Genomic DNA, 19467 nt, shown 5'->3' with positions numbered 1-19467 from the left:
GGCATAGCTTTTATTGAGGACATTTCATGAGTGGGAAATTGGAATGGCCAGTTTACTGCTTTTTAAAGGTATAGCTTTTATCGAGGACATTTCATGAGTGGGAAATTGGAATGGCCAGTTTACTGCTGTGTAAAGGCATAGCTTTTATTGAGGACATTTCATGAGTGGGAAATTGGAATGGCCAGTTTACTGCTGTGTAAAGGTACAGCTTTTATTGAGGACATTTCATGAGTGGGAAATTGGAATGGCCAGTTTACTGCTGTGTAAAGGCGTAGCTTTTATCGAGGACATTTCATGAGTGGGAAATTGGAATGGCCAGTTTATTGCTGTGTAAAGGTACAGCTTTTATTGAGGACATTTCATGAGTGGGAAATTGGAATGGCCAGTTTACTGCTGTGTAAAGGCGTAGCTTTTATCGAGGACATTTCATGAGTGGGAAATTGGAATGGCCAGTTTACTGCTGTGTAAAGGCGTAGCTTTTATCGAGGACATTTCATGAGTGGGAAATTGGAATGGCCAGTTTACTGCTGTGTAAAGGCATAGCTTTTATTGAGGACATTTCATGAGTGGGAAATTGGAATGGCCAGTTTACTGCTGTGTAAAGGCATAGCTTTTATTGAGGACATTTCATGAGTGGGAAATTGGAATGGCCAGTTTACTGCTTTTTAAAGGTATAGCTTTTATCGAGGACATTTCATGAGTGGGAAATTGGAATGGCCAGTTTACTGCTGTGTAAAGGCATAGCTTTTATTGAGGACATTTCATGAGTGGGAAATTGGAATGGCCAGTTTACTGCTGTGTAAAGGTACAGCTTTTATTGAGGACATTTCATGAGTGGGAAATTGGAATGGCCAGTTTACTGCTGTGTAAAGGCGTAGCTTTTATCGAGGACATTTCATGAGTGGGAAATTGGAATGGCCAGTTTATTGCTGTGTAAAGGTACAGCTTTTATTGAGGACATTTCATGAGTGGGAAATTGGAATGGCCAGTTTACTGCTGTGTAAAGGCGTAGCTTTTATCGAGGACATTTCATGAGTGGGAAATTGGAATGGCCAGTTTACTGCTGTGTAAAGGCGTAGCTTTTATCGAGGACATTTCATGAGTGGGAAATTGGAATGGCCAGTTTACTGCTGTGTAAAGGCATAGCTTTTATTGAGGACATTTCATGAGTGGGAAATTGGAATGGCCAGTTTACTGCTGTGTAAAGGCATAGCTTTTATTGAGGACATTTCATGAGTGGGAAATTGGAATGGCCAGTTTACTGCTGTGTAAAGGCATAGCTTTTATCGAGGATATTTCATGAGTGGGAAATTGGAATGGCCAGTTTATTGCTGTGTAAAGGCATAGCTTTTATCGAGGACCATTCATGAATGGGAAATTGGAATGGCCAGTTTATTGCTGTGTAAAGGTATAGCTTTTATTATGGACATTTCATGAGTGGGAAATTGGAATGGCCAGTTTACTGCTGTGTAAAGGTATAGCTTTTATCGAGGACATTTCATGAGTGGGAAATTGGAATGGCCAGTTTACTGCTGTGTAAAGGCATAGCTTTTATTGAGGACATTTCATGAGTGGGAAATTGGAATGGCCAGTTTACTGCTTTTTAAAGGTATAGCTTTTATCGAGGACATTTCATGAGTGGGAAATTGGAATGGCCAGTTTACTGCTGTGTAAAGGCATAGCTTTTATTGAGGACATTTCATGAGTGGGAAATTGGAATGGCCAGTTTACTGCTGTGTAAAGGTACAGCTTTTATTGAGGACATTTCATGAGTGGGAAATTGGAATGGCCAGTTTACTGCTGTGTAAAGGCGTAGCTTTTATCGAGGACATTTCATGAGTGGGAAATTGGAATGGCCAGTTTATTGCTGTGTAAAGGTACAGCTTTTATTGAGGACATTTCATGAGTGGGAAATTGGAATGGCCAGTTTACTGCTGTGTAAAGGCGTAGCTTTTATCGAGGACATTTCATGAGTGGGAAATTGGAATGGCCAGTTTACTGCTGTGTAAAGGCATAGCTTTTATCGAGGACATTTCATGAGTGGGAAATTGGAATGGCCAGTTTACTGCTGTGTAAAGGCATAGCTTTTATTGAGGACATTTCATGAGTGGGAAATTGGAATGGCCAGTTTACTGCTGTGTAAAGGCATAGCTTTTATCGAGGACATTTCATGAGTGGGAAATTGGAATGGCCAGTTTACTGCTGTGTAAAGGTACAGCTTTTATTGAGGACATTTCATAAGTGGGAAATTGGATTGGCCAGTTTACTGCTGTGTAAAGGTACAGCTTTTATTGAGGACATTTCATGAGTGGGAAATTGGAATGGCCAGTTTACTGCTGTGTAAAGGCATAGCTTTTATCGAGGACATTTCATGAGTGGGAAATTGGAATGGCCAGTTTACTGCTGTGTAAAGGCGTAGCTTTTATCGAGGACATTTCATGAGTGGGAAATTGGAATGGCCAGTTTACTGCTGTGTAAAGGCATAGCTTTTATCGAGGACATTTCATGAGTGGGAAATTGGAATGGCCAGTTTACTGCTGTGTAAAGGCATAGCTTTTATTGAGGACATTTCATGAGTGGGAAATTGGAATGGCCAGTTTACTGCTGTGTAAAGGCGTAGCTTTTATCGAGGACATTTCATGAGTGGGAAATTGGAATGGCCAGTTTACTGCTGTGTAAAGGTATAGCTTTTATTGAGGACATTTCATGAGTGGGAAATTGGAATGGCCAGTTTACTGCTGTGTAAAGGCGTAGCTTTTATCGAGGACATTTCATGAGTGGGAAATTGGAATGGCCAGTTTACTGCTGTGTAAAGGCATAGCTTTTATTGAGGACATTTCATGAGTGGGAAATTGGAATGGCCAGTTTACTGCTGTGTAAAGGTATAGCTTTTATTGAGGACATTTCATGAGTGGGAAATTGGAATGGCCAGTTTACTGCTGTGTAAAGGCATAGCTTTTATTGAGGACATTTCATGAGTGGGAAATTGGAACAACAGTCTACCTATTTTCACTTTTATGTTTGGCTTATCTCAAGTGATCTAAGTAAAGTTTACAAGTGCATTGTTCAGGCCATACTCCACATCCAAGATTAATGACACTAATTAATCTTTTTATTGGTGCAGTTTGAAATAAATTGATTCATGCAGTTCCTCTGTGAGCACAGTGGCTGACTTCTATACCTATTTAAAATACGAGAGAGAATACTCAGTTGCTAATATTAAGAGCTATAGGGAAGCCTTATCCAACATACTAAATAATTTTAAAAAGCCTGGCCATTGGTTTGGATAGTCAGTTTTCTGACAAAACTATCTTGAGCTGCAGAGACTAGTGTCTTACTCACTAATGCCCAGATGAAATCTTATGTGTTTTAGTCTTTGACAATGCCTACTCCTTAGCATTGGATGAAGTTTCTTTGGAGAACTTTACCCTTAAGTCTGTTTTTCTGATCTCCTTAGTGTCTACAAGACAAAGTGAGCTTCATGCTCAGTCAATACCAGAAGGTTGTTTACAGTTCAGTGGCAATTATCAGTTAGTTTCTCTCTATGGCCAACCAGATTTTTTTATAAGGCCAAACATCAGCTTGCTTTGGTAGCTTTACTCTCAGTGGAGTTCCCCAATCTCAGTCATATCTGTGCTGAGGCTGATCAAGATTGATTCTTATGCCCAGTTTGGGCTTTACAGTTCTATCTTACTGCTTCTTCGGACGGTCCAGGTAACTAATGCATTTCCCTTGGAACTTAATTTTAATATAATAAAAATTAAAATGGGTTCTTTGTTAGTTTTGAATACAAACCACATGGTTCCATTCATTCAAGTTAGAGTATTTTTTTTCAGCCGTCATAAACAGGTGCTTTACAACACATTTTTTTTTAGCCTTTTGCTGCTGTACAGGGGACTGCCTGCTCTGCACTAAATAGCATAACCTTGCACCTAGAGTCTTTGTGCTATTTTGTATTGAAATTAAATACAGGATTTCAAAGTAAAAATAAATATTTTGTTGTCAGCTACATAGAATAAAGTTTATGAAAGTTTTTATAACCAAAATATCAGCAGAGCTCTATACAGAGAGGAACAGAAAATTATTACCATTCCTTCTGCCTTGGTATCATACCACTAATTAGTTTACAGTCTAAGAACCAGTCTACTAATGTGGGAATAAAAAATAGATCACTAAACATTTGGAAATGCACCCATGAAATTAATTTTTCCATTATAAATTGAATACACTTCATTCCTAGTTTGAGCCTGCTGGTTGGACTCCCAATGTTCATAATGAGGTGGTAGAGGGTTGAGAGGGGGGAACTTGGTCCAAAACCTATCCCCATACCATGAAGCCTTAGTGTGATGATCAAAGGATACAGGATCATCAACTAATGCATCACTAACGAAGGTGTGTTGTTCATCCCTTGCCATGGGAGGGTGCAGCACACTATCTCTAGGGTGGTGGTGTGGTGCATCTCCTGCTCAATGGGAGGAGTGACACGCTGTGAGAGGAGTGGTGCATCTCGGAGACAGCTCAGAGTGTCCTCATTGATGCTATCTCCATTGTAGTAGACTCGAATGAGTTTGACATAGAATAGACAGAAGTGATGCCTGTTCTTACACCTGCTCCTTCATCTTTGTTAGATGTGGAGGGGGTGGGGGGACAGCCCTAGGGATTTGAACCCTCTCCTGCCGCACATCCCTCCCTCAGGCATTCCCATAGGTGCTCACATATTCCTTTTTTCCATGACCTGGTCAAGCATTATGGACAATGGTTAGGTCTTTTCTATAGTGAACAAGGGGTACCAATTCCAGTTTCAGGAACTGCCTCCTCTATTCAGGACCCCAATCATTTTTCACCAATCTAATCTGGTGAAACTGAGGGAGGAAGTGCAAAAAGGGGCAGTTGAGAGGGTCATGAACGATCAGTCACATGCCTTATATTCCCATATCTTCCTAGTCATCTAGAAAAGTGGAAAGTTTTGCATTATAATCAACCTCTCTACTTTAAACCAGTTTCTTAGAACCTTTCCAGATAGAGACCACCTCCTCAATCCGGTATGTTCAAACACCAGGGATCTCTCCTCCACAGCAACCCAAAAATTCTCCACCTTCATGCTTGGCTCATCTCAAGTGATTTCTCCGCCAGAACAACTTTTCGGGCCAAGTTGCCAGTTGCATCATTCAGGCCAGGAGCGCTTTTACATCCAAGGTCTATGATTCCAGGTGGAAAATCTTCTGTGATTGTTGCAGTAGGCAACATGTTGATCCTAACTGCTCTTCTGTGCCTGATTTCCTTTTGTTTCTCTTTGAGAACAAAAAATGCTCTTTATCCACTATCAATGGCTATAGAGTTAAATTTTCTCAAGGCATGGTAATTGGTTTGGATTTGCATCTTGCCAATCTTATTAAGTATTTTGAGCTGCAGAGACCTGTCTCATGCTCTCTTATGCCTTGATGGACTTATTCATGTGTTTTTGACTGCTCTGGTGGCCTATCGGTTAGAGCATCCGCCCCGGATGTGGGAGGTCGTGGGTTCGAAGCCCAGCGAAGTCATACCAAAGACCTCTAAAACTGGTACTAACAGCTGCCTCACTAGGTGCTCAGCATTAAGAGGTTAGTGTTAGGACTGGTCAGCCTGGTGTCAGGATAATTTGACTGGGTGGGACATTATGCTACATGTCTGCGGCATGATGCCCCATTGCTAGACATCACTTTAAACTACAACACTGCAGACATCATAGTGATATGACTGAATTTTTGTCAAAGCTACGTTAAAAATCTAAATAACACACACACACACACACACACACACACACACACACACGCACTAAATCTTGTATTTTATGGTCATTAACCAAAACCTGCAATGAACCATTGAGTGAGGCTTCTTTTCAGGACCTCACTCTCAAGACTGTTTCTACTTGCCCTCACCTCAGCACGATGACAAAGTGAGATTCATGCCTTATTTATTGGCACTGGCTGTCTCTGGTTTAATGGGAATTATGATTCGGTTTCCTTCCTTTGTCAACCAAGATTTTATTGCTAAAACTGAATTACCTTCCATAACTCCAATACCAATAGAAATGCCCAGTCTTGGTTGAATCTGTGCTGTGGATGATACAGATAGACTTTTATGTCAGTGTGGGCATTCCGTTTCTATCTTAAGGCATCCAAAGGAAAAAGAAAGGTTAGGAAGCGTCTTTTTCCTCTATGTCAAGGGCTCCATAGACATTTCAGCTACCTATTTCACGATGGATTGTCACAACAGTTATGAGAACATACCAGTTCTTACTGATCAAGACCTTTCCTTGATGAGGTTCAAGGCATTGCTACTTCATGGGCCTACCGCAATCACTCCTTGGAGGACATCATGAAGGAAGCCTGTTGGCATACAAACTTTTACTCCTTTTACCTCAGCTCACAATAAAGCACAGGCATCTTTACTCTGGGTCTCATTGTTACAGCACAACATGTTGCCCCAAGAAATGCAAACCTTCCATAACAAGAACCTCTCCACCAATGGTGAGTGTTTTCCATTTTCTGTTTTTTTTATCAGTTTATTGGAACATCAGCCAACTGTCCTTACTGACAAATTCAGCTAAACAATAGCTATGGGTCAAATGCCCTCCTCCCGCCCTGCTCTGATGTCCTGATGTATCAGCCATCTTTGAAAAAGATGAACTAGCTGTGCTTGTTTTGCACATAACAAATCAGGGACAAACAAGCTGCATGAGGAATTGCATCATACTGACAATTCTTCAATCTAAGGGAGGATGTATGCACATCAAATGGAAGGTATGTTTTTTTCAGCATGAAAAAGAAAGCTTAACAATAGCCATGGGTAAGTATTGCTTAATTCAAATTAATTTTACCCCCCAGAAAACTACATATTTGAACTTTTTGGGAATTTTATGTTGTAGATTCTGAGACAAACCAGATAGAAGTGAATTACAAAATATTAAGTTCAGTCTTGAAAGTACTAAGGAACACAAAAGTGTTTTAGTGGCATCAAGCAAAACAAAGCTGTGAATGGAATTGATGCGTCTCTGCTTCAGATATGCAATCGTATATATTCACTACATGTTGGTATAATGAGAGCATACTGTCAAGAGTGACACTTAGTTTTGATATCGACTCTGTGAATTTAATGTTGGTATTGCTGATACTTATTGTTTGTGGTAAAGGATAGGAATGAGAAAGTTATTGCATTGTGATCAGGATGGCATCAGTTTTATCATCATTCATTTGCAGCTTGTTACATGTCATTCATAACTTCACATTGGAAATGCACCTCGCTATGAATTGGTTAATTTTAATTACATTCTTAAAATTAATTTTACACCCACCTACCCACCCCAACAACTACATTTTAATTATTGATATAATCTAATGTATCAAATGTATTAACTGCAAGAAAAATGTAAATTTAGCTAAAATTGTATTGTGCTTTCTTGTGCTTTTCAATATTTGCATACAATCACAAAAGCTTATAATTATTTTTTTAGTTTTAATATTTATGTAATTATAATTTCACAACTTTTGCACTTAAGAATAAGTTAAATTTTTTATTGTTAATTCATTTTCCAAATAAATAAGAAACAGCACACATAATATAAACAACAGCTTGGAAATTCATTGATAAATGTACACTTGTTTTAGAGGAATGCTGTAATTTTTTTAACATTTTGTACTTTTCGTCTGAGAACATAACTATACTTTCTGATTTTCAGGTTTTATTTCATTGATAGATAAAATTAGTTTTGAAAAAGTTTGGCAGAGAAATGCACTTCACAGAACACAACATACATGTACATCATATTATTATAATAGTATTGTAATTTGTGCTGATATTGTAGGAGAGTCAGCAATTCCTCACTGATCTATGTGTGTGTGTGTGTGTGTGTATATATATATATATATATATATATATATATAGAACAATAGTGTAAAGTCAGTTAAATTATTATTGCTTTTTTCGGGGTCAAAATACAGTTGTTTAAGGGCATCTAAATGACTGAACTTTATGAGGTAGAACTATGTTCTGCTTAATAGAATTGACAGCAGTCTAAGAAATTCATTATATTCTATATCTCGATGTAATCCTGCCATCCAAGTTCTTTATGGGCACATGGTCTTTATAGACATTTAAATAGATAACAATTTATGTATACATGAGGCATAAAGAACCTGGGCCTTACTTGCAAGTGGTCCTTATAATCATGTGCTCATTAAAACCAATTTTGCCATATTGTCCAGTCCATCATAAAATGTTTACAGATCGCTTAGATTGAAAAGGATATTTTAAGTAGAAAACTGTCCTAATGATTGGATTTTTGTGAATTAGTGTACACTCTGTCATATTTTTTCTTCCAGCAATTGGATCCCACAGTTCAGGGATCAGAGGCTGCACACCAAGAAGGGCTGGAGCAAACACTGTTTGATCGCTGTATGAAAATGGTATCAAATTTATCAAATTCTTTTGTATGTATGACAGATTGTCCATTTTAGTAAGTCATATGGGATAAATCTATCCCACATTAACGCATAGGATTAAAAGCTAATGAGGATGTTAACATCAACAACTTTTCTGGCCATTTTAGTATTGAAAAGGCTTATGAGAGCGGCAGATTTTAAATTAGACCTTTTAATCTATGTTGACTTGGCAGAATTTCCATCGCTCAGTACTTATTAAACATTCCCATAATTTAAAAAAATATGGCTGGGAAGCCTGCAGGAAGTAAAATATTTTGAAATTTGGACTAGATATTTAGCTTCATTGATTCCAGTGATCTATTATATTTTCAACAGCTATTTCCACTTAGAAATGAGAGAAAAAAATCCATAAATGGATTGATTTCAGATAAGGAAGTTACATAAGTGTGCATAAGAAGGATTTTGTTATTCTCTTAAATGAATAAGTGTGTGTGAGAGAGAGAGAGAGCAAGAGAGAGAATTAATGTATTTTAGCTTTACAATTCATCCCAGGACTTGAGACATGATTAGTCATACCAGTATTGGACAATATCAACCTATCAGATAGCTGGATTATTCAATTAAGGTTGTCCACTTTTGTATAATTGATATTAATTCTGCACCTGAAAATGACATAATTATTTCGTTATTATATCATCGTTATGACATCACTTATTACTGCTGTATTGGCTTGCACAGACTCTATGCTGAAATATCAATTTTTCACAGACTCCACTACAATATTATGGCAGTGAGCATTCTTAAGATTAATTTCTCACTAGAGTTCTGTCAATGAAATCCAGGCCTGTTTGATCTGGATTCGTCAGTTAAGAGACTGCTCTTTAGGCAGTGCAAACATGGAATAGGTGAAATGACCCATTTTATTGTCAGAAAGTACAACTAACTGTAAATTAATTTTCTTTTTGCAAATTTTTCAACATTTTTTTTTCATGTTTTGTACTGAAAACATTAATATTGTGGTTCATTTGAATCCATTTGAAGAGTGATCTGTGTCTTGACTAATCTCATCCATCCATCAGCATACACATTTAACTGGCTGCCAAGGTACTGTGTATACATGCATATAATTTGGTTTCACCTGCACTGCATAGATTCAGATCTGATGACATTTGTGTTGGCAGATCTGGGTTAATGCACATTGTTAGTAGTATTTCATAGAACAGACTACATAGACTCTGATAGGCTGGTGCAGTATATGACAACAGATCAGGGACTATGTTTGCAGTTGGATCCAACTTACAAGTAAGAACACATAGTACATAGCTGCCAAGTGTTGAGTTTTTTTCTGTATTTGTCCTGTATTTTGTACCTGAATATGGGTGTTCATTTTTCTTGTCACAAATCTGTTTTTTATTTTAAAAATTTCATTAAAAATTTCCTTGCAATTTTCTGTTTAGAATGGGCACCTGGTTCCATTCTGATAGAAATGTATCACATGTATATAGGAATATAGAGTTCTAAAATAAGATTGGTTCATTCAAAATTTATGCTATTATACCACCACCTTATTGCATTGTGCAAAGCAGTTGCTCCCTCACTGTTTCTCATCTTCATAATATTCAACTTTTAGTCATGTCGAAAAGGAAAGCAGAAGATTCAGAATTTTCTGGAAGGACAATTATGCCATCATGCTTGGATTTGTGAAACCATCTAGTAAAGGCAAAAACTTTGTGTTTTGCAAATTGTGTAATGTGATTTCACTATTGGGCATGGGGGTGCCCATGACAGTAAACAGCATGAAAAGCTAATACATCAGCTTGCTATTTCATCATCAACACTCAACCTGTACTTACAACTTTTATAAATACCAGAGAGAACCTAGACTTAATTCAATCAAAGTTCGAGATACTAAATTTCTCTTAGAAATGAACCTTCCTCCATCAGGTACTAGTGTTGCTGGCAATTTATTTTGCACACTTTTTACAGACAGTAAAATTGCAACGTATTACTCATGTGCTTTAACGAAAACAGTTCTGTAAGAAAAATCACACAGAATTCAGATCATCAATGAAAGACAGTACATTGGATTGGATAATGTTTGGGGAAAAAATAACAAGGTGTGGAAAAGACTGCTATAAACACGCAGTGTCTGAGTCAGTGTTGCACTTTTTCACCTTCTGCATGGGCACCCAAATAGAAAAGGGTGCCCATTCAGAGGATGTAAGAGCGCAACACATGCATCTTTGAAATCAAATGATTAAGTTACTATCCTACTTTGTTAATGTAAATAATTACATATGTATTAAAGTTTTTAAAATCAGTATTTTAGTCGTAAGCAGTCAGTATTCTTGTACTCAGGGCTTAGCAGCTATGATGATAATAATGAAAGAATCATAAGTGTAGAAAAGGTACAGATTAAATTGTTCTTAGTTGTAACCAGTATCAATTAATACAACAAAAACATATCAGCAGATTTTGTTATCAGATTCTAAATTAACAGTTTATACAATATAATCTTGGTAGTTTTGATGTTAGTGAAAGGTAAACTATGAAGTTGAGGTAACCAGAGAACCCTTGGAGTAATGAAACCTTGCTGGCTGGCCATTTTCCCTTGCGTATGCTGCCAAAACAACGACTTTAGAAGAACAAAGCAAGCATGTTCCCTATGCGCTATCAAAGCCACTATGTCATTATGTACATGGCATTTTAATTGCACATACGAATATGTATAGTCCATTATGTGTCTTATTTTCCCACCTGTTAACTGGTACTTCAGGGCTATGTACCCACTATGCTGAGGATACAGTACAGATGTCATCCGAAGATTAGTGCTGTCTCCAACCATCTCTTCTATAGTGGTCAGCTGAAAGATGGAGTCACAGAGGAGGACAGTGAACCAGTCATTGTAAGTCTTTGATTGGACTTTGAAACCACATTTTCATGCAGATTACCTCTTTTTGACAAATATATGTAAATCCTACAGATTAACTCTGTGAATCACCTCTCAAAATATTTACATAAAAGTATTGAAAATACTTCTCAAAGTATAATTTGGTAATTTGGTAACATAGTGTAGATTGTTTCACATAAATTATCACATAATAATGAGAATACAGAATTGATCTGCAAGACATTTTCATTGACATAATTCTTGTATATGGTATGTCCTGATGAAACAGCCCTTGCTTTGAGTATATTATTATTTTCTTAGTTTTAGGCCCTGACACCAGTTAATGGGTGGGTGGATTTGATTTTCTTTCTTATAAATTTCAGTTCATTATTTTGTTGGGTGATTATGAATCCTTTTTCTCTAAGCCTCATATAGGGATTTTTTTAAAGTTTGAGATAGTTTGGTGACTTGGATGGCTGGATTATTTTCAATGGGATGAGACATTGGACTTTTTTTCCTGATTATATTTATGCTCAGAGTTAGTTAGTTAGCAGTGTTACAGGATAGTGCACAAAATAATTATGTTACAATGTAGTACACAAAATAATTATGTCACAATGTAGTGCACAAAATAAATATGTCATAATGTAGTACACAAAATAAATGTCACAAGGTAGTACGCAAAATAAATATGTCACAGTGTGGTACACAAAATAAATATGTTACAATGTAATGCACAAAATAATTATGTTACAATGTAATGCACAAAATAAATATGTTACAATATAGTATACAAAAAAATGTCACAATGTGGTACACAAAATAAATATGTTACAATGTAGTGCACAAAATAAATATGTTACAATGTAATACACAGAATAATTATGTTACAATGTAGTGCACAAAATAAATATGTTACAATGCAGTACACAAAATAAATGTCAGAATGTAGTACACAAAATGAATATGTTACAATGTAGTACACAAAATAAATGTCACAATTTAGTACACAAAATAATTATGTTACAATGTAGTGCACAAAATAAATATGTCACTGTGTAGTACACAAAATAATTATGTTACAATGTAGTAAACAGAATTGTTGGGATCGCTCCAGTGGCCTTGTGGTTAGAGTGTCCGCCTCGGAAGCGGAAGGTCATGGGTTTGAACCCCAGCCAAGTCATACCAAACACTTACAGAAATGGTACTAACAGTTGCCTCACTAGGCACTCAGCATTAAGAGGTTAGTGTTAGGACTGGTCGGCCTGGTGTCAGGATAATGTGACTGGGTGGGGGACATCATGCTGCATGCCTGCGGCATGATGCCTCAGTGCTAGACATCACTATAAACTGCCACACTGCAGACATCGTAGTGATACGACTGAAAAATTGTTAAAGCTACGTTAAAAATCCTAATCACACACACAAAATGAATGTGCTTGGTATCTGCAGTTTGATACATTTTAAATAGTTAAACTATGGTACCATTCTTAGTGAACAGACCAGATCATTTGGAGTTGTCCATCTCTGTCCAAAAATCAAATTTAAAAAGAGCAGATTTTAATCATTTTATTTGTTATTATATGCAAACAACTTCTTGTTATATGAATGTATTTTGATACATGTATAATCAGAATATGTTTACTTCCTTACCATGGGCTTATCTCAGTGGTTAGCATACAACCATGGTGTGTTCTTTGGCCAGGCACTTTACTCTAATTGCCCTGACACTAAATAACCTACTTGTGTTACTCTTGTAAAACACCAAACTAAACCTAACCATCCTTGTAAGTTATAATTTATTAGCTTATTGCACAGACACTTACCTATTATGCCATTATATATGATACTTGACATTATTGGCATATACAAAATATAAGTAAGCAAAAAAAATACCAATACTCAATTTATGTCATTGGTATATTCATGGACACATGGCTACTTTAACTAAAGTATGTGCTTCTTGCGTGAAAAGACACTAAAATGCCTGATTGCTGTTTTAAATGATGGTCAGGGAACAAGCTATTGAAATGCCACTTACACAAAGAGTTGATGATAATGGTCAGTTGAGGTGAATTTTACATGATGTGAGAAAGTCACAAGAACATCATAACATTCCTTCTAAGTTAAAAGTTGCTTTTTTTTGTAAGTGATATACTTTGAAAATATGGATGCCAAAAATTAAGGATACATTGCCTCATTTTTTCAAGTCAACAAAAAATATTGCGTGAGAAATGTATGTTGTAACTTCTTTTTTGTTATTTTAACACTTAGGCATCCTTACAAATGATATTTTACACATGGAAACTTTATTGAAATGTTAGAACCTTAAGATCATAAAATAAAATTTAAGAATTGATAATGTCTTTTTTGTAATACAAGCAATGATTTTTCAGATATTTAACTAATTTTCATAGGAGGTCTGTTAGGAACTTTCACTGAAAGAAAATTGTCAATGAAAGGAATTTTTCTGCCATGAATCATACTGTTGTAGTTGCTTGATGTGTAAAATTGGCACTGCAGTTAAAGAGCGTCATACATTTGAAGTATTTTGAGACTTGTATACACCCCATCATATAATTGGCATAATAGTAACAGATGTTTTACTATATTTTAGACAGAATTTCCTGCTCTGTGTTTCATTGATGTCAGTGGTCAAGAGGTCAGTGATGGAGTGGCTAGTTTTTACAATGAAGCTGAAGCCAAGATGGTGGTCTTTCTGATTGAGGTGCTTGTCAACTGCAGAGTGGATCCTGCGTCGATAGGAGTCATCACACTCTACAAGTCACAGATGTCTAGAGTTCTTCGTTTGCTTCATAATAGCAAGTAAGAAACATTACAAGGTAAAAGGTAAAGTCTTAGAATCCCACTTTGATTTTCACTTGGTCCTTCACAACTAGTGCCCTGAGCTTAATGTAAGTATTAGCAAAACCTGGATGAAACTGGTTCAGTTGTTTTTAAACATTTTAAGTTTCACTTCATAAGCCTGTCAGGGTTTTGTTGGAGACCCAAAGAATGTGAAGGAGCATAGTCTGGACCATTTGTTACGTGCTGCTCGATAGCTTGGATAATTTACTTTGTACAGAGTGCTTTGTGGACATACCTTTCAAGGTATCCTGACATAATCATTGAACTTTATCAAGGTATTATGCAATATAGGGATTTACATGGCTGCAGTAAGCCTGATATAATCATTGAACTTTATCAAGGTATTATGCAATATTGGGATTTAGATGGCTGCAGTAGGCCTGATATGCTTCAGAATCTTAGAACTGAGAACATTGACATTTTCCGAAATGGCAAGTCAGTTCCTGCCAATGCTTAACTATTGACATTCAGCTGAACCACTTTACCTGCATTGATCATGGACATTTTAACTCATTTGACGATGTTTAGCACGATCAAAATTTGTTGAATGCAAAACTAATGCTGACATCGTCCAATTCCTTCAAGGTAGCAAAAGAGAAAATTTAGATCCTGATCAACAGGAAGCAGGATCTACTATTACCATGACCACTAGGACCTGCCGGAATCAAGCCATATTAGCATCCAAGAAAGGACTGCTGTAGCTAGAAATCTAGGACATTGAGACCTTGAAAATTACACAGCTGACAAATATAGACTTTGCTGGAAAATAATTAAGAACTATACAATCTATCAAATAAATCCTAAAAACATGAAATACTTTTAGTAGGAACTGCATATCATGTGAGTGAATACCATTTATTCTCTTTGGATTAATACTTTTTGTGAACAAACATGTTTGTTTCCTGTTTCATTGGATTTTAAATAGATTTTATATATATATATATATATATATATATATATATATATATATATATATATATATATATATATATATATATATATATATACATAGAACACAAATCATATAGCGAATAACAGTCCTTTCAAGTGCACTGGATCCAGCAAGGGATCACGTGTGTCAGGGATTGATTAAGATAAATCCAATAAACTGACTACAAACAGTGCAAAACTAGTATCTAACTAGCCTAAGTGCTTTCAACTCTTAATGAGTCTTTTTCAAGGGCAAATACAAAACGTAGACAAGACATACAAATAAAAAGATAAATAGTTATTTGTTTGTCTTGTTTATGTTTTATATCTGCCTTTGATAAAGACTCATTAGGAATTGAAAGCACTCAGGCTAGTTAGATACTAGTTTTGCTCTGTTCATAGTCAGTTTATTATATATATATATATATATATATATATATATAATTTATCATTTATTTGTTCTGGAATTGCTATTTTATTGATTAAAAGAATACCTTGACATTACTCAGTGTATTTGTTATATTTATTTAATTGCAAAATGGGTGAAGAAGTGATAAATATGTGAGTTTGATCTTCTGTTGAAAAGGAATGAAGCTTTTAATGTCAGGCTGCATTGTCCTGAAGAGCAACCAAACTTTAATCATTTTGTTTGTGCAAGTGATTACAAAATTTTTAATAACTTGAAGCTGCTGTATATAGAATTATAACTGGCAAGTATATTTGTTAAAATGAGGTGTTTATATCATTGTCTTTAATCATATGTATTGACAGAATGGGTTGAAAGAAAGCAATCTAAAGCTTGGTGTAGTTTTATTTACTTTGTAAAATATTATTATCAGTCAATTAAATGTGTAAATACTATGAAGAAAAAGCATGATTTACATAAACTAACAGTATTATTGTAGATTTGACTGCTGTTTGTTTATCCCCTCCCCCATCACACAAGTACACACCACATTTTTGATCATTTTTATATTATTGAACTCTTGCATAAAATTTACATTTTTTATTTATGGAGTTATGGCCCAATGTTGTTGGATATGCCCACATTTATATCCATAAAATTCTTCAGGGTAAAACACTCTGGATCAAGCCATCAAGCATAATCCTATGGGATGCATCCAGCAGTGTCAGCTCTAGTTTTTGTCAAGGCCTGTTTAATGTTGCTGATTTCAACTTTGTTTAACTAAAGTGAAGTCATGTAAGGCCTTTTTGTGTGTTTGTAATATGTCCTTAACTTTTGGTTATGAGCTATATATTACTCTCCTTGTGTATATTCTATTAAGTTTACATTTGCCTTTGGGGTGTTATCTGGTATAAAACTCTTGTCAATATTGAACATTATTCTTCTTCCTTTCTTACTCTTTTCACTATTTTCTCTTATTGCTAGCACTAGCATCATGGATACTTTGATTTAATTTCCAGGCATGCTGTTCACAAGGAGCTGAGATCTATTTTGGTCTCAACAGTGGATGCCTTTCAGGGTGGAGAAAGAGATGTCATCATTTTGTCCTGTGTCAGAACAGACTATGTTGGCTTCATTGATAATGACAAGTGAGTTACAAAGAAAGGTCACACTCTCAACTTTATCACTTAAGACCAACATCATTCATACTATGTTTGGTCATCTAATCTTGATTTTCTTTTTTTCTTGCACACCATCACATGACTCCACTAATTTTCATGAGGACTTGCTTTTGGGTTTGGAGGATATTTATTGATATGGTGGAAGCATACCTGCCAACCCTTACGATTTTGCCATAAGTTTTATGAATATATCCCTTAAAATACGGACTTACAGAATAAAAGCAAAAACTATGGAAATATGATTGTTGCAGTAAAATCCAGATAATTGGCTCATCCATGCTTGATTTTGATCTGGGTTTCAGATTTAGTGGAGTTGGTCATGGACCACACTATTTCAACAGAATATCTCAGATGCTTTAAACTACATATTTTTTCACACAAAACAGCTGCATGATCAAACTGTTTATCATAGAAGTGTCAAAAAATGGCAACCAGAAAGCAATACATGTTGAAGCCTCTTAAAAACTGTTAATAATCAGAGGAATCAAAAGGAATATTCTGATTGTTGTGAATAAAAGCAGGAATGGTAAGAATTAAGTTTGTTAGATATCACATGTCAATTTGAGTATGTCTCATGGTGGGTGTTATGATTGTCGTCATGTGAAATTGAATAAAATTTCCAAGAATTATATGAAGTTGAGAGATAGCAACAAGCCACTGAGGTCAATACAGTTTGGAACTAGAGTTTGTGCAACTGTACTAGAGGTAAATATTTTCCAACTTTACAGTAGCAGTAAATTATATTTTCTTATACTTACAGAAAACTGGTTAAACTTACAGAAAAAATCAACTACCTTACTGAGACAGTCTTGTTAGGGTTGGCACATCTGTAGAAGACAAGTAGCCATTGGCAGGGATACCTATCCTTATGAATTTCCATAATTTTTACAAATTTTGGACATCTTTTATAGAAACATTATGAATCAAGTCAAAATAAAAGAATTTTGAAATATGGTTAAGCTAGCTTTGATGCCTGGACCTCTAGATAAGCATCATATTTTTGCTTTTTCACAGAGTTCTGCTAAAGTTGTTGGCATATTGCTGCTGCCATATGTGCAGTCCACGTTATGTGATGGTATGGTCGGTAATTATAAACTATGCCTTTGGAACATATTCCAGATGTTCTGTGCTGTTTGAAATGATGGTACATGATTCCAGTGAAAACTCTTGCTCAGATATAATCAGATAATCAAACTCACCCAGATTTATTTTGTATCAATAGCCATATTCATAATGTGCATCCAATATCAGTTAACCAATCATCTCTCATCTATCTTCATCCTTTTACAATGTGCATGTGGCATTAAATCCCACAACAACAACAACAATGTGCATGACTCCTCCAATATGTGTTAACCAATCATCTCTCATCTGTCTTCATCCTTTTACAATGTGCATGTGGCATTAAACCCAACAACAACAACAACAATGTGTATGACTCCTCCAATGTGTTAACCAATCATCTCTCATCTATCTTCAAGCTTTTACAATATGCAAACAAGAGCAAAGACAGACATGGGCATGAAGAGTTGGAGCAAACTTCAAAAGATCTGATGTTTTTTAAAATCAATTACTTAGTGGTGATGGTGCAGATTGGAGAAGGTGTGTCCAGACTTGGCAAAATAGTCCTTCAAATATTCAGAACCAGGTTCACCCAAGAATTGCCATTTTTTATAATATCCCAAAAAGTGATTCACTGATATTGCAAGACGTACTGTGATGTCCTATTACCACAACATTTGAGCATTTCAGAGAACCTCTGTCATCACGTGTCACATATGAATGACTCATCTGTAAACATGTGTGCAAGGTCACATAGTTATCAAATTTTACAGTTGGAAGAAATACTCATTTTGTAATTTTTAAAAATCTTAGATTTCCATGCAAGCACACATTTATATGTGATCAAATCGAGTTCATGCCTTATAGCATCAAATCACTCTTTAATAAAATCATTCTGAGCCGTGTCAACAAATTGTCTGCAGCACAGTTTATGCAAAACAAGCAGAATTGGAGATTTGACTTGAGCTCGTTAATACAAAAATGTTATTTATGGGGTTGGGGTAGTTGAAGGTGTATTATCAAACATGTTAGTTTCATTTCTGTGTGAGTTGATAGATCAGTAGTGTAAGCAAGTTACTGAACCCTCTCATCCTATTAAATTCATCAAAGTTGTTTTATAGACATGGGACATGCAATTTAAGTTTACAAGACCTCACATGTTAATTCCTGGCATGATAGGATTAAATTGAAAAATAATGTATAAAGAAACTTTTTGGGGTATGTTTTCTAAATAGAAATACAGTAATAGGACATGCTAGCCTATATAACTCTTGACATTAACATCGGCCACAGCAGCAGATACAGACCTGCCAACTCTTACGATTTTGCCGTAAGTCTTAAGAAAATTACCCTTAAAATACAAACTTATGGCATACTAGTTAAAACTACAGAAAAGCAGTTGTTGCTGAAAAATTTGGATAATTGATTCATCTGTGTTTTATTTGGATCTGGGTTTCATCTTTGAATTAGTGAAATTAGTTAGGAAACCAGACTAACTTTACATCAACACCCCAGATACTCTAAACTGCACCTATTTGTACATGCAAGGTGTCTTCATGATCAGACTGTTTATTATAGAATTTTTTAAATGGTGTCCAGAAAGAGATACATGTTGAAGATGAAAGGAAAAATAAGCTTTTGAAAAGTGTTAATAATCAACACAGAAGAATACAAAGGAGTATTCAGATTCTTGTGAATAAAAGCTGGAAA

The 19467-nt window shown here is 35.8% G+C and overlaps 1 protein-coding gene across 1 annotated transcript in view; it reads left to right on the top strand.

Annotated features, from left to right (window-relative positions):
- The window catches only part of LOC149802639 (5'-3' DNA helicase ZGRF1-like), a 110622-nt gene that overhangs the window by 75559 nt on the left and 15596 nt on the right, over positions 1–19467 (top strand). The window contains exons 18-21 of the mRNA XM_089951958.1: positions 8361–8444; positions 11197–11325; positions 13928–14136; positions 16534–16662. Of these exons, the coding sequence (XP_089808084.1) occupies positions 8361–8444; positions 11197–11325; positions 13928–14136; positions 16534–16662 (551 nt within the window). The remainder of the gene's footprint in view (positions 1–8360; positions 8445–11196; positions 11326–13927; positions 14137–16533; positions 16663–19467) is intronic.

Source organism: Sinohyriopsis cumingii, chromosome 3, assembly GCF_028554795.1.
Source record: "Sinohyriopsis cumingii isolate HCF-2022 chromosome 3, ASM2855479v2, whole genome shotgun sequence".
Lineage (NCBI taxonomy): Eukaryota > Metazoa > Mollusca > Bivalvia > Unionida > Unionidae > Sinohyriopsis > Sinohyriopsis cumingii.
The sequence above is the reverse complement of the archived record's forward strand: the minus strand, read 5'-3'. Positions and strand labels throughout refer to the sequence as shown.